At 42.8% G+C, this 21,842-nt stretch overlaps 1 protein-coding gene across 1 annotated transcript in view; it reads left to right on the plus strand.

Annotated features, from left to right (window-relative positions):
- LOC126183722 (glutamate receptor ionotropic, kainate 5-like) overlaps window positions 1-21,842 on the plus strand; it is a 266,934-nt gene that overhangs the window by 25,835 nt on the left and 219,257 nt on the right. Inside the window, exon 2 of the mRNA XM_049925913.1 lies at window positions 2,210-2,382. Coding sequence (XP_049781870.1) covers window positions 2,223-2,382 — 160 coding nt within the window. The 5' untranslated portion in view covers window positions 2,210-2,222. The remainder of the gene's footprint in view (window positions 1-2,209; window positions 2,383-21,842) is intronic.

The raw sequence follows: 21,842 nt of genomic DNA on the forward strand, positions 1-21,842 counted from the left end.
AGTCCGTACACCACCTCACACTGGAAGCACAACATTGCAACGCGGGAGAATTAAAAATCCTTTAAATTGATAGGCTTGAAACCATGTAATGATTTCACTTAATACAACCACCCTAGTTCAATGTAATCAGTGAATTATACATCTGGAGTATTTCTCCCACAAACCTTATGCTTTGGTGACATTTAATAATAATGATGAGATCAGGATTCTCATTCAACACCAGGACGATTTAACAAATCTGAGAAACAGTATCCTAAGTTTGGAAGGAAAGATTATGAGAAAGGATGGAGACTGTAGAGTGACATTGCAACTTACCTGTAATGTTTTCGGCTTCCAGTTTCTAGAATTAAGAAATAGACTGTACAAGAAATTGTGGAATCGCATCATCTCTTAAAACATTCGTTTCTCTGTTTCTGTGTCAACTGTGGGCTTGAATGGCTTAGAAAATGCAGGATGATTCATAGATGGAATGTTAAGTGATTAAACATGTATTAGCATGTGTTCACCACCCAAGATGCTAATGGGATACTTTGAGGACGTGAAATGCATTACCAAAGCAAGAACTAATTCTGGTATGAATTGCAACGGATAATAACTCATACATCCATGTACAACAAAGTGATCAGAAAAGAACAAAATGTGCTTGAGAAATCAGTATGGAAAATGTCTCATATTTCTGTAACCAATGAGAAGAATTTAACTTTTTTAAAAGTAATGAATGCTGGTATTCATTCATGAAATCTCTTTGAATATCGTGAAGTACCAACTATATCCAGACCGACATGGACTGTTAAATCAGTTGTTGGATTAGGAACACCTAGAATCGTTATAATATCACTGGAAAGCAGCTAAAAGGGGAACCTGAACTGTGATTACAATAAATTTGATAACAGTGAAGTAAATAATTCTGAAGTTTACCTTAATTCAGAGTTTTACCTATAATTCATAGCTGAACTGGGGCAATAACGTTTACAGCCTACTGTTTGACATTTATGCAAGGTTTCGCCGTTCTTTCTACGAGAGAATTAAAAAAGATGAATTTGGGTGCATGCTCAGTCCACAGAAATTTAAGGAATTAGCGCCATTCATCTTGACAGATTGCTCAAAGTAACCAGTTAAGCAAACCTCATGCAAAAGATATATTTTAGATCTTGTAGCTACTAACAGGCTTTGCCTTATTGGCAGCGTCAGCATAGAGACAAGGATCGGTGATCATGGTGTCTTCATAACGACAATGCTTACTTAAGTTAATAAATCCGTCAAGAAGGCTAGGAAAGTGTTTATACTAGAAGAAGTAGATAGGCAGTTGCTAGTATCTCACTTATACAGTGAATAGATATCATTTAGCTCCAATATGACAAATGTAAAGGAGTTATGGGCAAAGTTTAAACTGCTCGTAAATCACGCTCTGGAGTAATATGTGCCAAGAAAGTGGATCAGGAATGAAAGTGGTACTCTGTGGTTTAATAATCAAATTCGAAAAATGCTCAGGAAACAGAGATCGTTGCATTCTCAGTTCAAAAAGGAACACATAGATGTTGACAGCCAAAAGTCAGTAGAAATTCACGGATCCGTAAGAAGATCATTGCATGAAGCGTGCAACAGCTTCCACCGTCATAACTTAACGAAAGATCTTGCCGAGAATCGGAGAAAATTCTGTTCATATGCAAAATCACTAAGCAGGTCAAACACTTCTATTCATCGATCAGTCTAGGATCACAATAGAAGACGGACAAAGGAAAGGTGAAGTTCTAAATTTCGCGTTTAAGAAATCATTAATGCAGGATGATCGTACAAACATCTTTGGACCATCGCTCAGACTCCCATATGGAGATACAGTGATAGGCATCCGTGGCATAGAGAAGCGCCTGAAAGAGTTGAGAACAAGTAAATCGTCAGGTCTGCGTGGAATCTCAGTTCGGTTTTATAGAGAACTTGACGGCGTTGGCCCGTTACTTATCTTTCCTCCATCGTGAATATCTCGCCCAGTGCAAAGTCCCCAGTTACTGGAAAAAAGCGCAGGTGACTCGGTATATAAGAAGGGTAAATGAACAGACACGAAAACCTACTGGCTATCTGATGAATGTTCATTGTCTTCTTCTCAATGTTTTCCTCTGTTTTTTCATAGGACAAACATACCTATCATATCTAAAATAATTACCTTAATGATATGGAAGCTAACAGAATACTGTTCTGATTTTATTCACAGAAAAGCCAGACCGATGGGGAAAGCATATGTGTGGAGCATCCTCATATTGAGTGTACCAGCGGCGTGTGAGCTGCTTAGCGTGCCATCATATGCGAATCTCGTCGCAGCTTTACACAAACATTTTGCGTCAAGATGCACTTACATTATACACGATGAACACTACAATGAAGGCAGTAAGTACAATTCATCGAAATTGCTAATAACCTACAGGGTGACAACTATTGAACTATATGAAAAAAAACGTAAATTAGTTACAAACTACTACACAAAAAGGAGTCGCATGTATTCGGAGCCGGAGAATATGGTGGCCAATCAAGGCCCATGCCAGTAGCCTCTGGGTACCCCAGAATCAGAATGCGGTCCCAAAGTGCTCCTCCAGGTGATCAAACACTCTTCTACTTCGACGGGGTCGAGCTCCGTCTTGCATGAACCACATCTTGTCGAAATGAGCGTCACTTTGGATAATGGGAATGAAATCATCTTCCAAAACCTTCACGTACCGTTCGGTAGTCACCGTGCCATCAAGAAATATCGCACCGATTATTCCGTGACTGGAAATTGCACACCACACAGTCACCCGTTGAGGGTGAAGAGACTTCTCGATCGCGAAATGCGGATTCTCAGTCCCCCAAATGGGCCAATTTTGCTTACTGACGAACCCATACAAATGAAAATGGCCGACAACAACAAGGCGCATACGCATACGCATACGCATACTATTCCCATCATGCCAGTGGCCAGTAGTGCACTTTGAGCGTCCTATCTGAAACTGTTCAGAAGTTTATTTCATATAGTTCAACAATTATTACCCTGTAGATGAGTTCCACAACTGATCAAAACGCAGAATCGTAATGCCACAAACTGGACCACTAGACCCTACGATGTGGTTAATACATAGGTTGTTCCACGCAATAGATATCGAAACGAGGTTTTCTGTTAATGATAGTATGAAAAGGGTTGAGTATGTTTCTTAGTCTGTAATATTTGTCACTTTTCATCGAACGACATGTTGAAGGAACGTCGGTTTTTCTGAAAAAAGAAAATGGAATTGAGCATTTTTAATGGCACAGCACACTTTCAGCCCCACGACTTCATTTCCACTTGGTAAGGGAGATGAAACTGTATTCTGACAGCAGACTTGTGTCTAACGTAGTTCACATTTCCCTGATATTTTTTCCGAAAGGCTTTGCTTCAAATACTAACAAGCGTTACATCAATGTAATCCCCTTTTGAACATCTCTTGAAGACTGTTAACGAACCCTCGTTGTCAATAAGCAGAAGTATTGCTTCAATATCCTGGTAGGCAAGGAAGTTGCGAATATGAACTATACAGTAGAATGTTCTTCCTTTAATGACCAACACTTCCCGTAAATCCTTCGCGATTTCTTGAACCGTTTATGACATATTACAGCTGTACAAGTTATATATTTATCTCTACTCAAAGTCACGTTTACGTGTGGCAACATTTAAAAAAAAATGGTTCAAATGGCTCTGAGCACTATGGGACTTAACATCTGTGGTCATCAGTCTCCTAGAACTTAGAACTACTTAAACCTAACTAACCTAAGGACATCACACAAATCCATGCCCGAGGCAGGATTCGAACCTGCGTGTGGCAACATTCATCACCAGGTCTCATACATATATCAAACACTGCCTGCGATCATTAACAGCAAACCTCTCTAGACCATAGTCATGAGACGACTTCCAACTCATGTCCATCGATGGAAAACCTGTTTCAGTACCCTCCTCTAGACGAACGAAGGTACATTTCCCATTCCCCTGCCGCATCTTGTGCATAAATCGAGTCTTCAGTGTCATATAGATACGAAGCGACTGTTACTATACTTTTCATGTTCGTCCTATCCGAAATGTATGCATGTGGGTCATCGAGGAGAGGGCAAGTCTTAGGATTTTTTAGTTCATTGGTGTATAATATGCTCAAATATCCTCGCAGAAAATCAGACAGCACATGGGTATGTCAGCAATATGACCATATACATATTGAAAACTGTGTAAAAAATATGAACAATGACGTAAAATCGGTAAAATTCGAGGAAAAGCTAGTGTAATTACGAAAAATTGATGTGAAATACGTAAAAATTGAGGGAAATACGATGAAATATGTAAAATCGAGAAACAGTAGTAAAACTATGGACATTGATTGAGAATGCATGAAATCAGAGCAAAAAACTCTGAAATGAGTACTGAGCAAAATTAATAACATTGCTTGTTCTGGAGGAGGAGAGTAGACTGATGCCACAAATACACACACCTTAATAGTGGAAAGATGAGGCATTCTAGAGATCTGGCGTCAAGGCGAAACGGCAATATTGTCCCACACATTAGCAATACAGTCTAACACTGGATCATGATTTCTATGTGCAAGAGGAAGGTTACCAGGGGCGGTGCCTACTGATCGTGATGATTATTTACTTCTTCGTATACATTTTCGGATGACGACGATCATTTCATAGGACTGTTGTGAACATGTCATAATTTCCGAACCGTAATCGGGCTTGAACTTCATATACGGCAGCCATCATACATCTCTGGAAACGTATGTAGTGATTGTGTTACAAAGATGTTTTCTTCGGTGTGCATAGTAGTAGCTTTATCACTTTACAGTTTGTAACCATAGTTTATCGTAGAGAAACTTGTATGGAGAATGTATGTCATGTGCTGGAAATATATTTCTTGCATTAGAATATAGACAGCGTTGCATTCCACATTATTAATAGGTCGGAAACCACCTGGTTTTAACATTATAGTGTGTTTAAGTGCAGAACCGTGTAGTCTTAAGAGTGCACGTGTTTATCTTCTACAATCATATTTCCCTTATCAATATCTGGTATGTACTGATCCGAGACACTAGGACAATACTTCAGAATTGATAGCGCAGCTGATTGACATAAAATGCTTAAACTCCCTATGTCTGGAGCTCCATCATCGCGAAAACCACATGTTTCTTCTCAACTGTCGTATATATCATCACAACACTCTAACATCTCCTATACACTGATAATGGGTGGTAGCCTCTTTGACATGTGCGCATCTGGAATGGTCTTGAGCACTTGGAGGGTGCCGTGAGTAAGATTGGTATGGAACAGTCTTCACTGAACAGCAGTTATGGAGTCAGCTAGCTGAGTTCCTTCACGAGATGTGGAATGTAGTGTGTATAGTAGCCTCCTATTTCTGGTCTGCTGCAAATTAAATTGGTGACAGTGTTGCAGGAAGGGTTGGTCAAAGACAATGCGGGCAGATCTTTCAAACTCTAACTTGATCCTAAGAATGCGAGCATGCTCTGTGACTCCCATCTGCATAGGGAAAGTTGGCAATAGTGCTAGAAATATGTAGATCAGTACAGGATGCTGATGTTGGTATATACATTTGAGAATTAACCACCAATGGATGTACTGCACTGTCATCTATCTACATTTGTAATCTAGTGAAGTAGTGAAGGGGTGGTTAGTGATGATACAGAAATTGAGAAGCATGCTGTCATGTCATTTGTCAGAGTTGAAATTGCAGCAAAACTGGCAAAATTGGTAAAATTGCTAAAATTGATTGCACTGTCAGTTGTGCTTACTGAAGTACATTGTCCCATATCGACAGTGTCTTTTCCATTCAGTCCATCCAGTGGTGTGCTGTTGATTACCACATAATGATTGACTGATGAAACTTGTTTCAGATGGAGAGAGAGTCTTGGTAGAAGCAACACCTTCAGGGGATGGCCTGCGTGAAATAGTGATTGTGTACATGACTGCGGTATAAGGAATCAATTGAAATGGAGCGCCGGTACATCTTCTACCACGTCATTGTGAAAGATGAGTTTAAATGTAGGGGTCATGAATCACCTTCGAGCAGCTGTTTGGATATGCTCCACAATGCAGAAAAGCTCTTCCAGTTTCCATATGTTTGGTTTCTTCCAGATTTTTCGCAATAAGAAACACACCCTCCGTCTTTTATTTCAGTCATCCTGTGTGTTGTGAGAGCAGCATCAGCATCATAATTTGTACTGTGCAACGTCTAGGTTTCTGTGAGAGCCAATGGATCAAGATGTGTTAATGTCAGTTTAGCGCCTGACACAGACCTCGAAGTCGTGGAGGAAAAACAAAATGTATGGTGGTGTACAAAGCTGCAGTCATACAATGCTTTGATACGTTACAGCAGAAGAAACACTGTATCAAGCAACAATACAGGGACCCTCTCTTCCGACTGATGATCTGTGGAATATGGTCCTCCTACATTGAAACTTTACACTGGTCTGTGCAAGCAACTTCGATCACTTACCACCTGCTCCCATGGACCAATACATGTATATGGGATCATCATGTATGATAAACATCCACATGCAGATTATTTTTGTTTTCGATTTATCGTGAGAGAGAGAGAGATGCAGTAAAATCTTATCGAGTTCTCTGCTGGATGACGCTAGCAGAATTTTTACAGTTTGTAGTTTTTCTCTGTTGGATGGTACAAAACAACGAGGATAGAGAAAATTTTTGGGTGACAGACATGATTGCACCCTGAGAGATACAGATCTCCTTCGGACTGTGGTAACTTCATGGAGTATGGAGACACGCTGCGGTGCAGTAGCAGAATCCTCATACTTCTTTCAGTCCCTCTATGATGCGCAATCTTCCTAATTTTCCTGATAAGAAACACTACCTTAAATGCTTGTACTGTCTTTACTACTACTGCGTACTGCAGGATAAATCTGCATTAGGCACTGGCCTTCAACATTGTATCAGGTAGGCAGAGCTACAACATGCTTACATTTCCACTGAGTCGTCAAAACATGGTCTTGTCACATAACTCACCTAACCATGTTTGTCCACGGGATGTGGAAGGAATTTTATACAGCGCTGACTGACTTCCGTTCAGTTCTGACTTAAACTGAAAGATCACATGTACATAGCTGCAGGGGAGGTGGGGCAGAGGCTGAGGAACAGTTACAAGATGAGCAGGGACTGTCTAAAATCCACACTGGACATATTGTCACGTAGAGGAAGGTGTAAGTAGATGAATGACGAACACTCACTTCACTTAACGAAGGTTTATTCAGCACTTGCACATACAAGAGAGTGGAGGGAACTGCCTCCGGACAGACCACATATGGTGTATACATAGCTACAGAACATTCCACTACAATGATTCTTGCCATTTGTGGATACTTCTAGAATGTACTCGAGCCGAATACAGAAATTAAAATTTTTCAGTTCAGGTGACTTTGGAACTAAGGAGCCTCCATGCAACTACCTGGTATCATAACCACTACACTACGGCGACTGCGCTACTCGGCTTCTTCTGCGACATTGCTCCCTCCTTAAGAGAACAGCGTCTCGGTGTTACGTCCTCCTAGTCCGGGAACGAGTCATCGGTCCTGCATTCTCCGACTCCCGATGACTGATGTTCGCCCTGGCGGTGATCTTCTTAGAACTTCCCTTGCCGCTACGTTCTTCGTTGCCTTTCTGTTTGTTGCCTGTCGCTCGAGCTTCGAATTTACCCTGGGTTGCAGGATCCTTATAGGGCTTCATTCGCAGGACGTGGACTGTATCTCTGATCTTTCGTCGTCTTGTGTCGGGGTCGAAATATTCAACTTCATAAGTAACAGCAGACAACTGTCTTACAACCTTATAAGGTCCAAAGTAGCGCCTGAGGAGCTTCTCAGAGGGACCAACCTTCCGAACAGGAGTGAAGATCCAGACAAGGTCACCAGGCTAGTAGACAACAGGGCGGTGGCTCGCGTCATACCTTCGGCGATCGTTTTCTTGAGCCTGCGGAGTAGAGGTAACTGCTCAGCTTCCTCAGCTATGGTTAACACCTGGCTGATGTAGTCGTCATCCACGTCATCAGGATGTAACGGAAACACAGTGGCCATCGTCGTCGCCGCCTCACGCCCATGCACCAGAAAAAATGGCGTAAATCCTGTGGTGTCTTTTTTGGCAGTGTTGTAGGCAAACGTCACGAAAGGTAGCACCTCATCCCTGTTGCTCTGCTCAACATTGACGAACATTGATAGCATGTCGGCCAAGGTCTTATTAACGTGTTCAGTAAGCCAGTTAGTTTGCGGATGGTAGGCAGTCGTCATGTGATGAGTAATGTTACACCGATGGTTTATCTCTGTCAGAAGATTCGATTGAAAAACTTTCCCTCGATCCCTAATTAACGACCTTGGGGCACCATGTTTTAATACAATGTCTTCTACAATGAATTTGGCTACCTCGAATGCTTCGGCTGTATTCACGGCTTTTGTAGTGGCATAGCGCGTCAGATAATCAGTGCAAACAATAATCCACCTATTGCCACTAGCAGACGTTGGAAATCGTCCGAGGAGGTCAATCCTAACACGCTGGAAAGGCGTTTCGACTGGTGGAATTGGTATGAGTCGGCCAGGTGGTTTCTAAAGAACTGCCTTTATCCTCTGGCACTCTCGACAGTGCGACACATAGTGATGGACACCCCTAAATAAACCTGGCCAGAAAAATCTCTTGCGGATCCTATCGTATGTCTTAATAAATCCTAAATGTCCGGCCTCAGGTGTGTCATGGAATTTCTGTAGAATATCTAAGCGCAGGTGTTTAGGAATCACTGGTAGCCACCTCTTTCCAAACGGATCTAAGTTTTTCTTGCAAAGTAATCCATTAACTACCTTAAATTGTCCTTTCACATCCTCTGACCGGTTTAAGTCAAGCATAATTTGAGATAGCTTGGCGTCCTGCTTCTGCTCATCAGAGAGATCCTGGAGTTTTCTTCCACTTTTGTACACTGTGGTAATGTCGTACTCTTGTAGACGTAGTGCCCACCTGGCGAGTCGTCCTGTTGGAACCTTAACACTTGTCAACGAACGAAGTGAATGATGGTCTATAACAACTGTGAATGGCATTCCATAGAGATACAGTCGAAATTTGCACTTGGACCAGATCACAGCAAGACATTCTCTTTCTGTAGTTGAGTAGTTTCTCTCGGCTTTTGTAAGTGTACTAGGCTATAACCTTCTCTTTTCCACCCGAAATCTGCACCAGAACAGCACCGATCCCATACCCACTGGCATCTGTGTGTAGTTCTGTAGGTGCTCTTTCATCATACGGACCAAGTACACGGTCAGTCGTCAGAGCTTTTCGCAACACATCGAAAGAATCTTGTTGAGCACCACCCAAGACAAATTTAGCATCGGCTTTTAACAACTCTTTGAGTGGCCTGGCTTTGATACAAAAGTCTTTGATAAAACTACGGTAATAAGAACACAATCCGAGGAAGCTTCTCACACCTCTAATACTTTTAGGAGTATGAAATTCCGTCATATCTCTCATCTTTTTTGGGTCTGGGCGCACACCTTCGTTTGACACAAGGTGCTCGAGTATTTTAATTTCTTTTGCTCCAAAGAGACACTTTCTTGGATTAAGTTTCAGTCCGGCACTGGTGGAGACACTTAAGAACGGCCTTCAGTCTTTTTATGTGTTCATCAAATGTCTCTGAGAACACAATAATGTCATCTAAATAACAAAGACACATCGTCAACTTCTGGTGCCTTAGAAGATTATCCATCATTCGTTCAAAAGTTGCTGGTACATTACACAAACCAAACGGCATTACCTTAAACTCATACAGACCCTCAGAGGTGATGAATTCGATTTTCTCACGATCAGCCTCATCTACTTCGATATTCCAGTATCCCGAGTACATGTCCATGGTTGAGAAAACCTTAGCCCCCTTCAGACAATCTAGTGTATCGTCAATTCGTGGAGGAGGGTAAACGTCCTTTTTAGTTATCTTCTTAAGCTTCCTGTAACTAACACAAAAGCGCCAACTGCCATCCTTCTTCCTGACGAGAACCACTGGTGACGACCAAGAGCTCTGCAAAGGCTGATTGATGTCATTCTTCATCATTTTCTCTACCTCGTCGCGAATTATTCGACGTTCCGTTGCTGACACACGGTATGCTCTCTGGCTTATTGGTTGATGGTCTCCAGTGCTAATCTGGTGCTTCACCGTCAATTTGTCAAATTTGCTCTTCACCTGTGTATTGAAGCATTCAGAGAAATCTTGAAGAATTGCAAGTAGCTTTTTCTGTTGTTCCTTAGTGAGATCTGGTGATGGTCAAGCTAGAAGATCTTGTCTCGTAGTAGTAGCGCTAATTTCGCCCACAGAATCGGCATGGGAGGTTACTATGACGCTCAGCTGTTCTGCAATTGACAGCTCAGCGTTTGTTACGCACATGCGTCTTGGAAGGGTCTGCGGTTCTCGGCGACAGTTAACTATCCATAATTCACCGAATCCGTTCTTAAACGAGACGGCAGAGGCTGGGATGACCAAGTTATTCTTCAGTGGTATGCTTCTCTTATATTCCACTACAAGATCCATGGGTTGATGCATGGCATGACACATGACAGCTACCTTTCTAGCGCTGACTGCAGGAATGATCACTTCATCCAGCACACACAGTCTCCACACACTCGGATGCGCATCTTCCTGTCCACAGTATCTCATCTCGTCTAGCATAATCTTCGAGCGACCACAGTCTATAATTGCTTGAGAAGCTTTCAAAAGTCCCATCCGAGAGTGACATCATGACGACACTCTTGTAAGACGATGAATTCTAAGGGCTGTGTATGGCCACTTATACCCACACGAATGACACATCTTCCTGTAGGTTTTACATATTTCCCATTAGTCGCCTTCAGCAGAGATGTTTTGCTGTCGAGGAATAGGGTTTTCTGCAACTGGCGACGGTACTTCTCCGAAGTGACTGAATATGATGCTCCAGAGTCCACAAGAGCTTGGGCTGGTCGGCCATCCATGAGAGTATCGACGTAGTTTCCTATCATTTTTGTATTGATCGACTGCGGAGGATTTTTGTGTTCGGCGGCCTCACCTCCAAGGAAGGTCGCACCCTTTAGTTTACCAGGTTGCGGCGGCTAAGAGATCGTCTGGAGATTATAAACGACGACGGAGACCTTGATCGGCGTGTTGGGAAGCGTCCTCTCCAGTGGCTAGCTTGCGGCGATGGTGACCTACGTCGTCCTGCACCCACATCTTCTTGTTTATCTCCGTCGACCCAGAGTTGGTGCCGGGCGGGGTGGCCGAGCGGTTCTAGGCGCTACAGTCTAGGACCGCGCGACCGCTACGGTCGCAGGTTCGAATCCTGCCTCGGGCATGGATGTGTGTGATGTCCTTAGGTTAGTTAGGTTTAAGTAGTTCTAAGTTCTAGGGGTCTGATGACCTCAGATGTTAAGTCCCATAGTGCTCAGAGCCATTTGAACTATTTGAACCAGAGTTGGTTAACATCAGTCTGCTGTCTTCTGGCGCGGGCGTCATCAAATATCCGCCGTCTTTCTCGAGAACAGCGCACCACATGTCCCGGTCGTCCGCAGCAGAAACATACTGGATGGTTATCCTGGGTCCTTCAGACGTTTTTGTTTTTCATGCTGCGATATTTTTTGATTAAACTTCAATCTCTCACCTAGACAAGGGAGAAACGACGGTCGTAATAAAATCGGATGTATTACCGAAGTTACTAAGTAATACATAGTATAAACCTGATATTTACAACTTCTCTGTGCTGTCATCTTAAGAGATTTCATATGTGGCGAGGCATATGGTTACTTTAAGAGAGAATTTGAAAGTGAGGAGGCATCCTGTGACAGACGTACAGCATGCTCTTATGAGCCAAAATTGAGTTTAATATTGTAGTCCAGTGATGCTGGTCGTAGCAGATAAGAAGATACTTTTTTCTACGTGACGAGATAATACTTAGAGAAAATGTAGCCTATGTCATACTGTTAGAGGATTTTCACAACAGGTAACGATAGTTTAGCGATGTGAAAACGCGTATATTCACCGATTTCTTGTCTTCGAAAATAACTTATATAAAAGAGAGAAATCTACATTTGATGTGAGAAATTCTAAGTTTATGGCCAACAAAATTTCTGTCTCGGATTGGATAAAGTGGATTTTATAAACTGGAGGATCTACGTTGGGGTGGAACTGGTTAGAACTACTTTATACGTCAAAGCCACTGGGAGGTTCCTACCCCATTCTGTGGCATCTAGTAGTTAGGCCTACCAGATGAGTGGCTTGCCAAGCGAGTGCAATTATTATTCCTACATCAGAAATATTTTCATGAGTATCATACCCATTAAGCTATGCTTGAAAATGAGCCATAGTGCCTATCAGTTAAGCTATAATTTATTCTCATCCTTACTTCTTAATGCAACGGAATGGATAACGCATCTGACTAATAGCTAGTGCACATTTCTGATGGACTCACTACACCGTGGCAAGGCCACATTTCCTTCCTGTCGTATATATTTTATCCAAAGCTTGGACATCCCAGCAAGAAAATGGAGGTTATGGTGAAATACCTCAACAAAATGGCTACCCGCAACTCAATAATCAAGACCACTGTTTGTCTCACATATCTCCTCTATTATTACAATAAAATCTTTCACGCTAATGTTGCAAAATTTCTTGCACTAGACTTAAACACAATAGTTAAACAAGGAATTCTCTACCCAATGGGCATGACATAACATAAGCATTTCATTATTCTATGGTCTCTTAATATTTCTGTCTATTGCTACTGTGCACTTTCTGGATTGGTAAGGAACCTTTCGCTACTTCATTCTCCCCCACACTCTCGTAATCTCATTCATTAGGAACATAACGAATTTACTGACGTTCGTGCTGTACTAGGAAAAATCATTCCTGACCCACTAAAATCGCTACTATCACATGCAAATCCCACATTAAATACCCATAATAAATCACTCTGACAGTATAAAACACATCTCAAAAAACAAAATGTTTGGTTTTCTACTCGTTCTACATTCCCACATAAAACAATAGTCATCCCAGATTCACACGTCACTGACCCACGTAATAATTTTCCTACCACAAACTCTGGAGGATTTATGCACATCTCCCTGTGCAATGCAACCCACATGTAGTTGCCGGGTAGACGGCTGACTCACCTTATTTCACTCTCAGAGTATCTGAATATCAAGCTGGCGTCACATGAATGTATCTCATAATGGAAGTTTTGGTATCTTATTTATCTCACACACGGATCCTCAACCGAGTGCTAGACCAAGCACATCTAATTCTTTTTATTGTCATAGTCAGGTTGAGATTCACACTGTACTCACCACGTGGAAGTGCTTGTCTCTAATTCAAGTTCTGCACACGGAAATCTTAATTATTTTCAACTTAGATTTACACACGCAAGTATTTCATCTTAATACTACCACACGCTAGTATTTCGTCTTATAATTACAACACGTGGTTTCTTTGTCACTTCCGAAGAATCCTACGTTTCTCATGAGTTTTTACCTGCCTATCTTTTTCCGAACAATTTACATGAGCGTCCCACCAAATGTTTCTGAAAAGAGAAATTATTAGTTCATCTACTACCATTTTCATTTAAATTTGTTTTCCTGTAGCACATATAGAGCACGTCTTCACACCTCAGGAACCAGCGACAGAGTGCTGAAACATGGCCATTCATGCGGTCATCCCGCGCTTCCGCAGAAGTGGGGTAGGACCTTGCCACCGTATTGGTCAGCCACATTCCAGGCCCTCTAGTGCTCTGGTATACTTCCTTTCTTTGGTTTGGCCAAAGGTGACCAGAGAACCGCATCAAAGATGATTACAGAATCTACCTTCACTATCTGTGATCAGCAGACGACCAGCCATTCATTTAATTCACAAACATTACCAAACTGGATTCAAGGATCTATTTTAAAGAAGTGCACACCTGAATAATTAAACATACAAATTGCCCTTCTTTCCTACATTGGTATCTGGCTTCGGTGTATTAAATAAAATGGTGATGTTATACAAAAAACGCTGTTCTGACAAGAACAACGAAGTATGTTGTTGTCCATCTTTTCTATGTTGGGCAGTACTGTACCCTTTCACCACAAATGTTTGTTTTGCAGTGCACTGCAACAGGTGGCAGGGGTGGTCATGAGGAGTTGGCAGCTGGATATAACATATTAGTTCAATTTGTGATGGGTGGTTAGGTACAGAGAATGCGCCGACCTGTCTGACCTTGCCCATGGCAGCAGGGTCTCGCAAAGTAACCAGTGTTCTGCGGGTGCAGGGATAGAAATGGAGGTGTGTGTTGTGTGAGAGAAGATTCATAAGGACAGGTGTTTACACTGGGCGTATTGATAGCATCTGAATTCCTACCACTTGAGTCACCCCCTGATGCCCTCCATGGCCATTACTGGTGCACTCTGGCATACATGTGCGTCCACGACTGCGGCTGCAGCAGTGGCGGTAGTTTTCGCCGACCGCTGGGTATTAGCGCCAGCAGCATATGAGATTATTGGCGTGCTGTGTGTGGGCCTCAGGATATGAGCGTACAGGATGTGTGACTGTTTCAGTGATCTCCACCATCTAGTATTTCTCAATATACACTCCTGGAAATGGAAAAAAGAACACATTGACACCGGTGTGTCAGACCCACCATACTTGCTCCGGACACTGCGAGAGGGCTGTACAAGCAATGATCACACGCACGGCACAGCGGACACACCAGGAACCGCGGTGTTGGCCGTCGAATGGCGCTAGCTGCGCAGCATTTGTGCACCGCCGCCGTCAGTGTCAGCCAGTTTGCCGTGGCATACGGAGCTCCATCGCAGTCTTTAACACTGGTAGCATGCCGCGACAGCGTGGACGTGAACCGTATGTGCAGTTGACGGACTTTGAGCGAGGGCGTATAGTGGGCATGCGGGAGGCCGGGTGGACGTACCGCCGAATTGCTCAACACGTGGGGCGTGAGGTCTCCACAGTACATCGATGTTGTCGCCAGTGGTCGGCGGAAGGTGCACGTGCCCGTCGACCTGGGACCGGACCGCAGCGACGCACGGATGCACGCCAAGACCGTAGGATCCTACGCAGTGCCGTAGGGGACCGCACCGCCACTTCCCAGCAAATTAGGGACACTGTTGCTCCTGGGGTATCGGCGAGGACCATTCGCAACCGTCTCCATGAAGCTGGGCTATGGTCCCGCACACCGTTAGGCCGTCTTCCGCTCACGCCCCAACATCGTGCAGCCCGCCTCCAGTGGTGTCGCGACAGGCGTGAATGGAGGGACGAATGGAGACGTGTCGTCTTCAGCGATGAGAGTCGCTTCTGCCTTGGTGCCAATGATGGTCGTATGCGTGTTTGGCGCCGTGCAGGTGAGCGCCACAATCAGGACTGCATACGACCGAGGCACACAGGGCCAACACCCGGCATCATGGTGTGGGGAGCGATCTCCTACACTGGCCGTACACCACTGGTGATCGTCGAGGGGACACTGAATAGTGCACGGTACATCCAAACCGTCATCGAACCCATCGTTCTACCATTCCTAGACCGGCAAGGGAACTTGCTGTTCCAACAGGACAACGCACATCCGCATGTATCCCGTGCCACCCAACGTGCTCTAGAAGGTATAAGTCAACTACCCTGGCCAGCAAGATCTCCGGATCTGTCCCCCATTGAGCATGTTTGGGACTGGATGAAGCGTCGTCTCACGCGGTCTGCACGTCCAGCACGAACGCTGGTCCAACTGAGGCGCCAGATGGAAATGGCATGGCAAGCCGTTCCACAGGACTACATCCAGCATCTCTACGATCGTCTCCATGGGAGAATAGCAGCCTGCATTGCTGCGAAAGGTGGATATACACTGTACTAGTGCCGACATTGTGCATGCTCTGTTGCCTGTGTCTATGTGCCTGTGGTTCTGTCAGTGTGATCATGTGATGTATCTGACCCCAGGAATGTGTCAATAAAGTTTCCCCTTCCTGGGACAATGAATTCACGGTGTTCTTATTTCAATTTCCAGGAGTGTGTTTCAGTGCACTCTGTCCTGCAGTGGTATATGCCCATTCTATCACGCAGTAGGCTCTTGCTCTTTCCGAATGTAGAGGAGACAACAGATTTAGGAATCCTATAGTGCTTTAAAAAGCCAGTCACGAAGTCAAATTCCAGATTGATAGCTAGCTCCGACATCTAGCCATGATAACTTATTACTATGGATATTATCGCAGTTTAAGTGTGTTGTGTTTAGTGCTTCAATACATTGCAGCGATATTTGTGGTTGTTGTTACTATCCTATCATACGCTAGACCCTTTCCTCCCTTCTTCTTCGTCGTGTTGTAACTGAGAAAACCGGTCGACTTAGGAACTGTATAGTACTTTTTAAAGGTAATATACACTTAGCAAACCTGTTGTGGTCGGAAATTCCATAATCGTGATGGTCTAAATCCACCTCTAAATTTGAAACTCCAATTATCATTTCTTGCATCACAACTTCCAGGCATGAAATCAAGTAATAATAGGTTTGGATTATTTAATCAAACTTCTCAGCAAAAGCATAACACTATTGTTTAGGCTCGCAAACTACTTTGCAAAGTAGGTCTTTTTATTTCGAGTAGTTTTAAAATGTGTGTGTGTGTGTGTGTGTGAAGCAAATTATTTAAACGCTGCCTATTTAACGATTTAATTAATATTTCTGTCGGCACATTTACTGAAGCAACATTTATGACATCTTCAAGATATGTGTGTGTTTGACAATATCCCGCACATTGCGTAACACCACATTTAATAACTCCTGAAGCAGTTTGTGATGTGTACCACAAGAAAGCAAAACAATAAGGCTGGAGGCAGTATAGAGTCCATGGCGGAATGAAGAAGTGTAATTATTTAAATATTCCCTGCTAGTTCCTATGTCAGCTGCAAAGCAGACTACAGTTCTCTCTCTCTCTCTCTCTCTCTCTCTCTCTCTCTCTCTCTCTCTGTATACAACATTTAGTTCCGATCTTTTTAAAATGTATTTCGAGTCAGCTAGAAGTTCTATGACACTGTCAATTGGCGTGTGTGTGTAATATCTACTGTGTCTGCCTTGTATCCCCTATATCACGATCATGTGACCAGAAATTAATTATTTATTAACTTCAGCAGTATTTCTGGATCGATTCCCTGTCAGGCATTTGCTTTGGAAGGAAGACGTCTCTCATGTGTGCTGGTATCCGACAGATTGGTTCATGCATACAAACCACTTGAGATGGCACGATACACCGACGGGATGTGTGCTTTTGTTCCAGGCATTAGTACAGTACTTCATGGAGATGTGGGGGCAGCCAAAATCTAACGGCCTGCACTGGTGGCGAGCTGCGAGAAAGTTTTTCAGATGCTTTTAATTGATCTGTGGCGGAGTAATTACATGTTTCCTTATGTGATTGGAATGAAGAAATGTAATTATTTAAATATCCCATGCTAGTTCCTATGTCATCTGCAAACATTAACTATTCCAAACACTGCAACCGATTTGCTGACAAATTCTTTAAATAAACGCTATTCCATACACTACAATGTGTCCTTAAATTGTTTAAACAAACAGTATTTCATACACTGCAGCCAATTTCCTGACAAATTCTTTAAATAAATGAATAACCTATTTTTCAAAGTCCGCCTTGTATCCCTTAAATTGTTCAAATAAACAATATTCCACATATTGCCTAAATTGTTGAAACAATATATCATATGCTGCAATAGATTTCCCACCAAATAGCCAGTTAATTCAGTCTTGAGGTAGGGGTGAGGGAGGGCTGGGGTGGTTTCCCAGGGGGAGAGGGCTTAATTAGTTTATCAAGTTATTTAATTAGTCAATCAAACTGATACCAAAAGTGTGCATGTATCGGTAAGTGGAGTTCCCAGAGGAGTGGGGGACTAGAAGGTAGTGGGGGAGGAGGAGGGGGCGGGGTGGGTGTTGCTCTGTAGAATGAGTTGTACCCAGGTGCTCATAATCCACTTAGCAGAAGAATATGTTAAGGACCTTTTAATCAAAAGGAGAGCTTATCGCCAGAGGTCATAATCCACTTAGCAGAACAATAGGTTAAGGACCTGTCAATCAGAAGAAAACATTAAGTTTGGCCCTGAATGCATACTTGCCCCTGACGTAGTCACCCCGCACTAACGACTGTTCTGATGCTCTTATTGTCTCACTGCTAATGGCAATAGGGGGCGAGACTGGAGGTGTCCAATGGTGAGTATGGAAGAAGGCTATAGAGCGTAGTTCAACTACTTAGTCCATGAGTAACTCCAGCCTGGCCTGGCTGCACGGCTAGAGGCGCCATGTCACGGATTGCAAAGCCTCCCCCATCGGAGGTTCGAGTCCTCCCTCGGGCATGGGTGTGTGTGTTGTTCTTAGCATAAATTAGTTTAAGTCAGGGCTTCACAACATACGTGCTTGCGGAGCAAGCTGTGAGCAGCAAGGCGCGAGCACGGAGCAGCGCGAGCACTCTACCCCCACTACCGGACCAGAGCTGAGAGTGGGGAGAGTCACGTGGGGCACACAACAGCTGCCGCCAGTCAATGTAAATCCGCGGCCACCTGCAGGGATATCACTCACGAATTATTACTGCTACAATTGAAACAAATAAAGGAGAATGTACACGTGCCACATAATTTTATTAGCTTAGTGTATGCCTCTACATTCGTATTATTACACAATAAAAGGTGTCACTGAAGTGTGAGATTCTCGGTTATCTTGTACTTTTTGCCCTTTACAATTGCGTCTATGTTCGGAGTAATTGTTCTTGTGCATCGCAGGTGCAGCGTGCAGTTTAAATTTTGATCAGACAATGCGTTTCTCAGGCGCGTCTTGTTACATTTCATTGCAGAGAACAGTTGTTCACAAACATACGTGGAACCGAACATTGATATTATTGTAGCCGCCAGTTTGTGCAAACGAGGAAATCTATCCTGAGGAAAGTGTCTGTAGAATTCCAAAATGTTTTTCTTGTTCTGAAATTTGTCCCTGTATTCTCTGTCACACTGCAGGTCAATAATTTCTAGTTGCAGCTCAGGACGAATCTCTTCAATATTCGCTGAATATGGAGAGTAGAACAGATCAAAATCACTGTCTAGTGCTGTCAGATCTTGAAAGCGTTGATCAGATTCTTCCTTAAGAGCAACTAAACTATGTGAATAACGTTCACAGTCTTTGTGAACATCTTGCATGGATGATAATTTAGGAAAATGAGCTAGATTTCCTGTTTCCAGCTGACTCACCCAAAGTGTCAATTTCATTTTAAAAGCTCGTATTCGATCTATGAAATGAGTAATTATCAGATCTTTACCTTGTAGTGGAATGTTCAAAGCATTCAGATGGCTAGTTAAATCTGCTAAGAATGCGAGATCACATTTCCATGAAGGCTCTTTCAATTCAGGAACACACATGTTATTTATTTCCATGAACATATTTATCTCATCAAATAGGCAAAAAACTCGATTTAATAATTCGCCACGACTAAGCCAGCGGACCTCACTGTAATAAGGCAGGCTGCCACACTGGCTTTCTACATCCTCAAGAAAGCTTTTAAATTGCCTGTGTTGTAGCCCATGTTGCCATATATAATTGGTTGTACGAACAACACTCATTACATTTTTTAGAGTGGTACTCTTTGCACATAAGTTTTCCTGGTGGATCTCACAGTAAACGCCGCATATTTCATTCGGCACGATCAGTTTTTGCATTTTCTCCTTCAACAGCGCAACGAAATCTGATTTTTCTCCTCTCATCGCTGGTGCACCGTCTATAGACACTGAAACTAAAGAATTCCACGACAATCCTATATTTTCAACACTTTCTTCAATACTACTTAAAATATCACCTCCGGTTGTAGTGTTCTTCATGGCTACTACATCGAGGAGCTCCTCCCTCACCTGAAGATCTCTTTTAACACCTCTAATACATATGCAAGCTGCGCTATTCCAGTGATATCAACACTTTCGTCCAGAGCTATAGAATAAGCCATAAAATCTTTACAGATATTTGCAAGCTGGCTCTGGACGTCGTCTGCCATGTTCTGTATGCGTCGCATAATGGTCATGTTAGATAATGGCACAATCCGAAACTGTTCAACTTGAGATGGACACAAATGTTCCGCTGCAACTGCCAAACATTATTTTATTAAATCGCCATGAATGAAGGGGCGCAGGGATTTGGATAAAAACAAAGCAATTTTGTAACTCACTCTTAGAGCTGCCTCAGTTTATTTTTCTTCATCGTCCAGATCTTCTTCGGATGGCTTTCTTTTAAGTTTAATAACTTCCTGTGCACGATCTGGTCCATCACATTTTCCACTTCCCTAGTCTTTCGCGTGGTACGACATATAATGTCGCTGCAAAATAAATTTCCTAAAAGAATTCAGCGTTTTGTGACATACTAAACATTTTGCAACACCATCTTTTACTGTAAACAGATACAATTCCTCCCAACTGCGAAAGCATGGTTGGGGTTGCACAACGGCGACTTAACACGATTCTTAATGTACGTTGTCCAAGACGCGACGCACACTAGCGACTGCGACGGGTCGCTACGTGACGTCAGAAGTTGCCTGCTGGCGCATGCGCAGTTCGAGTTTGGGATGCGACGCGCGACTGTTGCGGCAGCTGCCGCAGCGCTGCACCAGTGAGCAGTGTTGCGACAGAAGTCGGACGACACAAAGACGTATGGCTGCCAGAAAGATGTCGAGCCACTCAAGGAAAACTGAAATGAGCCACTCACAGGATGTGATGCTCTGTGAGCTGGTCTCGCAACATCCTTGCCTTTACGATTTGAAGAACCCTAAATATAGAAACACTATGTTCAAAGACAGAATTTGGGAAGAAATTGGTGCACAGTTGAAACTGGCAGGTGAGTGAAATATATAATATTTTCCCATTAATGCAAATTTTTCAGGCCTGTTATGAAAATCAGTATAATCCATGCAGATGTAGAATTAGAATGATGAAAATGAACTTGAAGGTCAGTTTTCGCATTACTCTTTTTTGTGATGATAAAAATTGGAAACGGCAAGTACCTTATAAAATGAACAATCTAAAGTACAATGAGAAAGTTACATTTTACAATACCTTCACTTTGAAAGTAAACGGAAGATTGGTGTCTTGATGATACCTTCTAGTTGTGAAAATCCACCACCAGATTGTTGTACAGCTTTCTGTAATCAATAGATGTTCGTTTTTGAGGAAGGCGTTTCTCAACAGATTGCGCAAACAGTATGCTGCAATAAGTAATTTGTCACATTCACTTCAATTCATTGGTAGAAGATGGTGCTCTAAAAACTTGTGCCAAAAGTGCACTACTGTTTTACAAGGCCCTTCTGGTCTGACACAGTTCACAATTGAAATTCATCTTTTGTAAATCCTGGAGTCATCATTTGAGTGCAGCTTGGCAAGATTAAATGTTCATGTCATCCATAACGATGTATGCTGTCAGAATATAAGAATATGGAATTTCATTTGGATGGGAATAAAGAGTCAGTCGGCTATGAAAGTTTCCTTAGCTTGTTCCAAAAGTTTCTGCATGGGAGAAACTGACAAGTATAATTTGGGGAAATTTTGTGAACAAGCACGGACATTATTTCTTCCACATTTCTGCCAGTGTATACTGTAGACGTTCAGAATGAAAATTCTAGAGATGTTTAAGGTGTAACCCTATCTTGTTATCAAGAACTTGAAACAATGCAATGACGCTAGCGTGCGCTTATTGTTAATAAACTTATCTTTCATTGGAATTTTAGGTGAAATGTGCAAAAACAGATGGAGGAATATTCGGGACTCGTATCAGAGA

The sequence above is a fragment of the Schistocerca cancellata genome, chromosome 4, assembly GCF_023864275.1.
Source record: "Schistocerca cancellata isolate TAMUIC-IGC-003103 chromosome 4, iqSchCanc2.1, whole genome shotgun sequence".
Classification (NCBI taxonomy): Eukaryota; Metazoa; Arthropoda; class Insecta; order Orthoptera; family Acrididae; genus Schistocerca; species Schistocerca cancellata.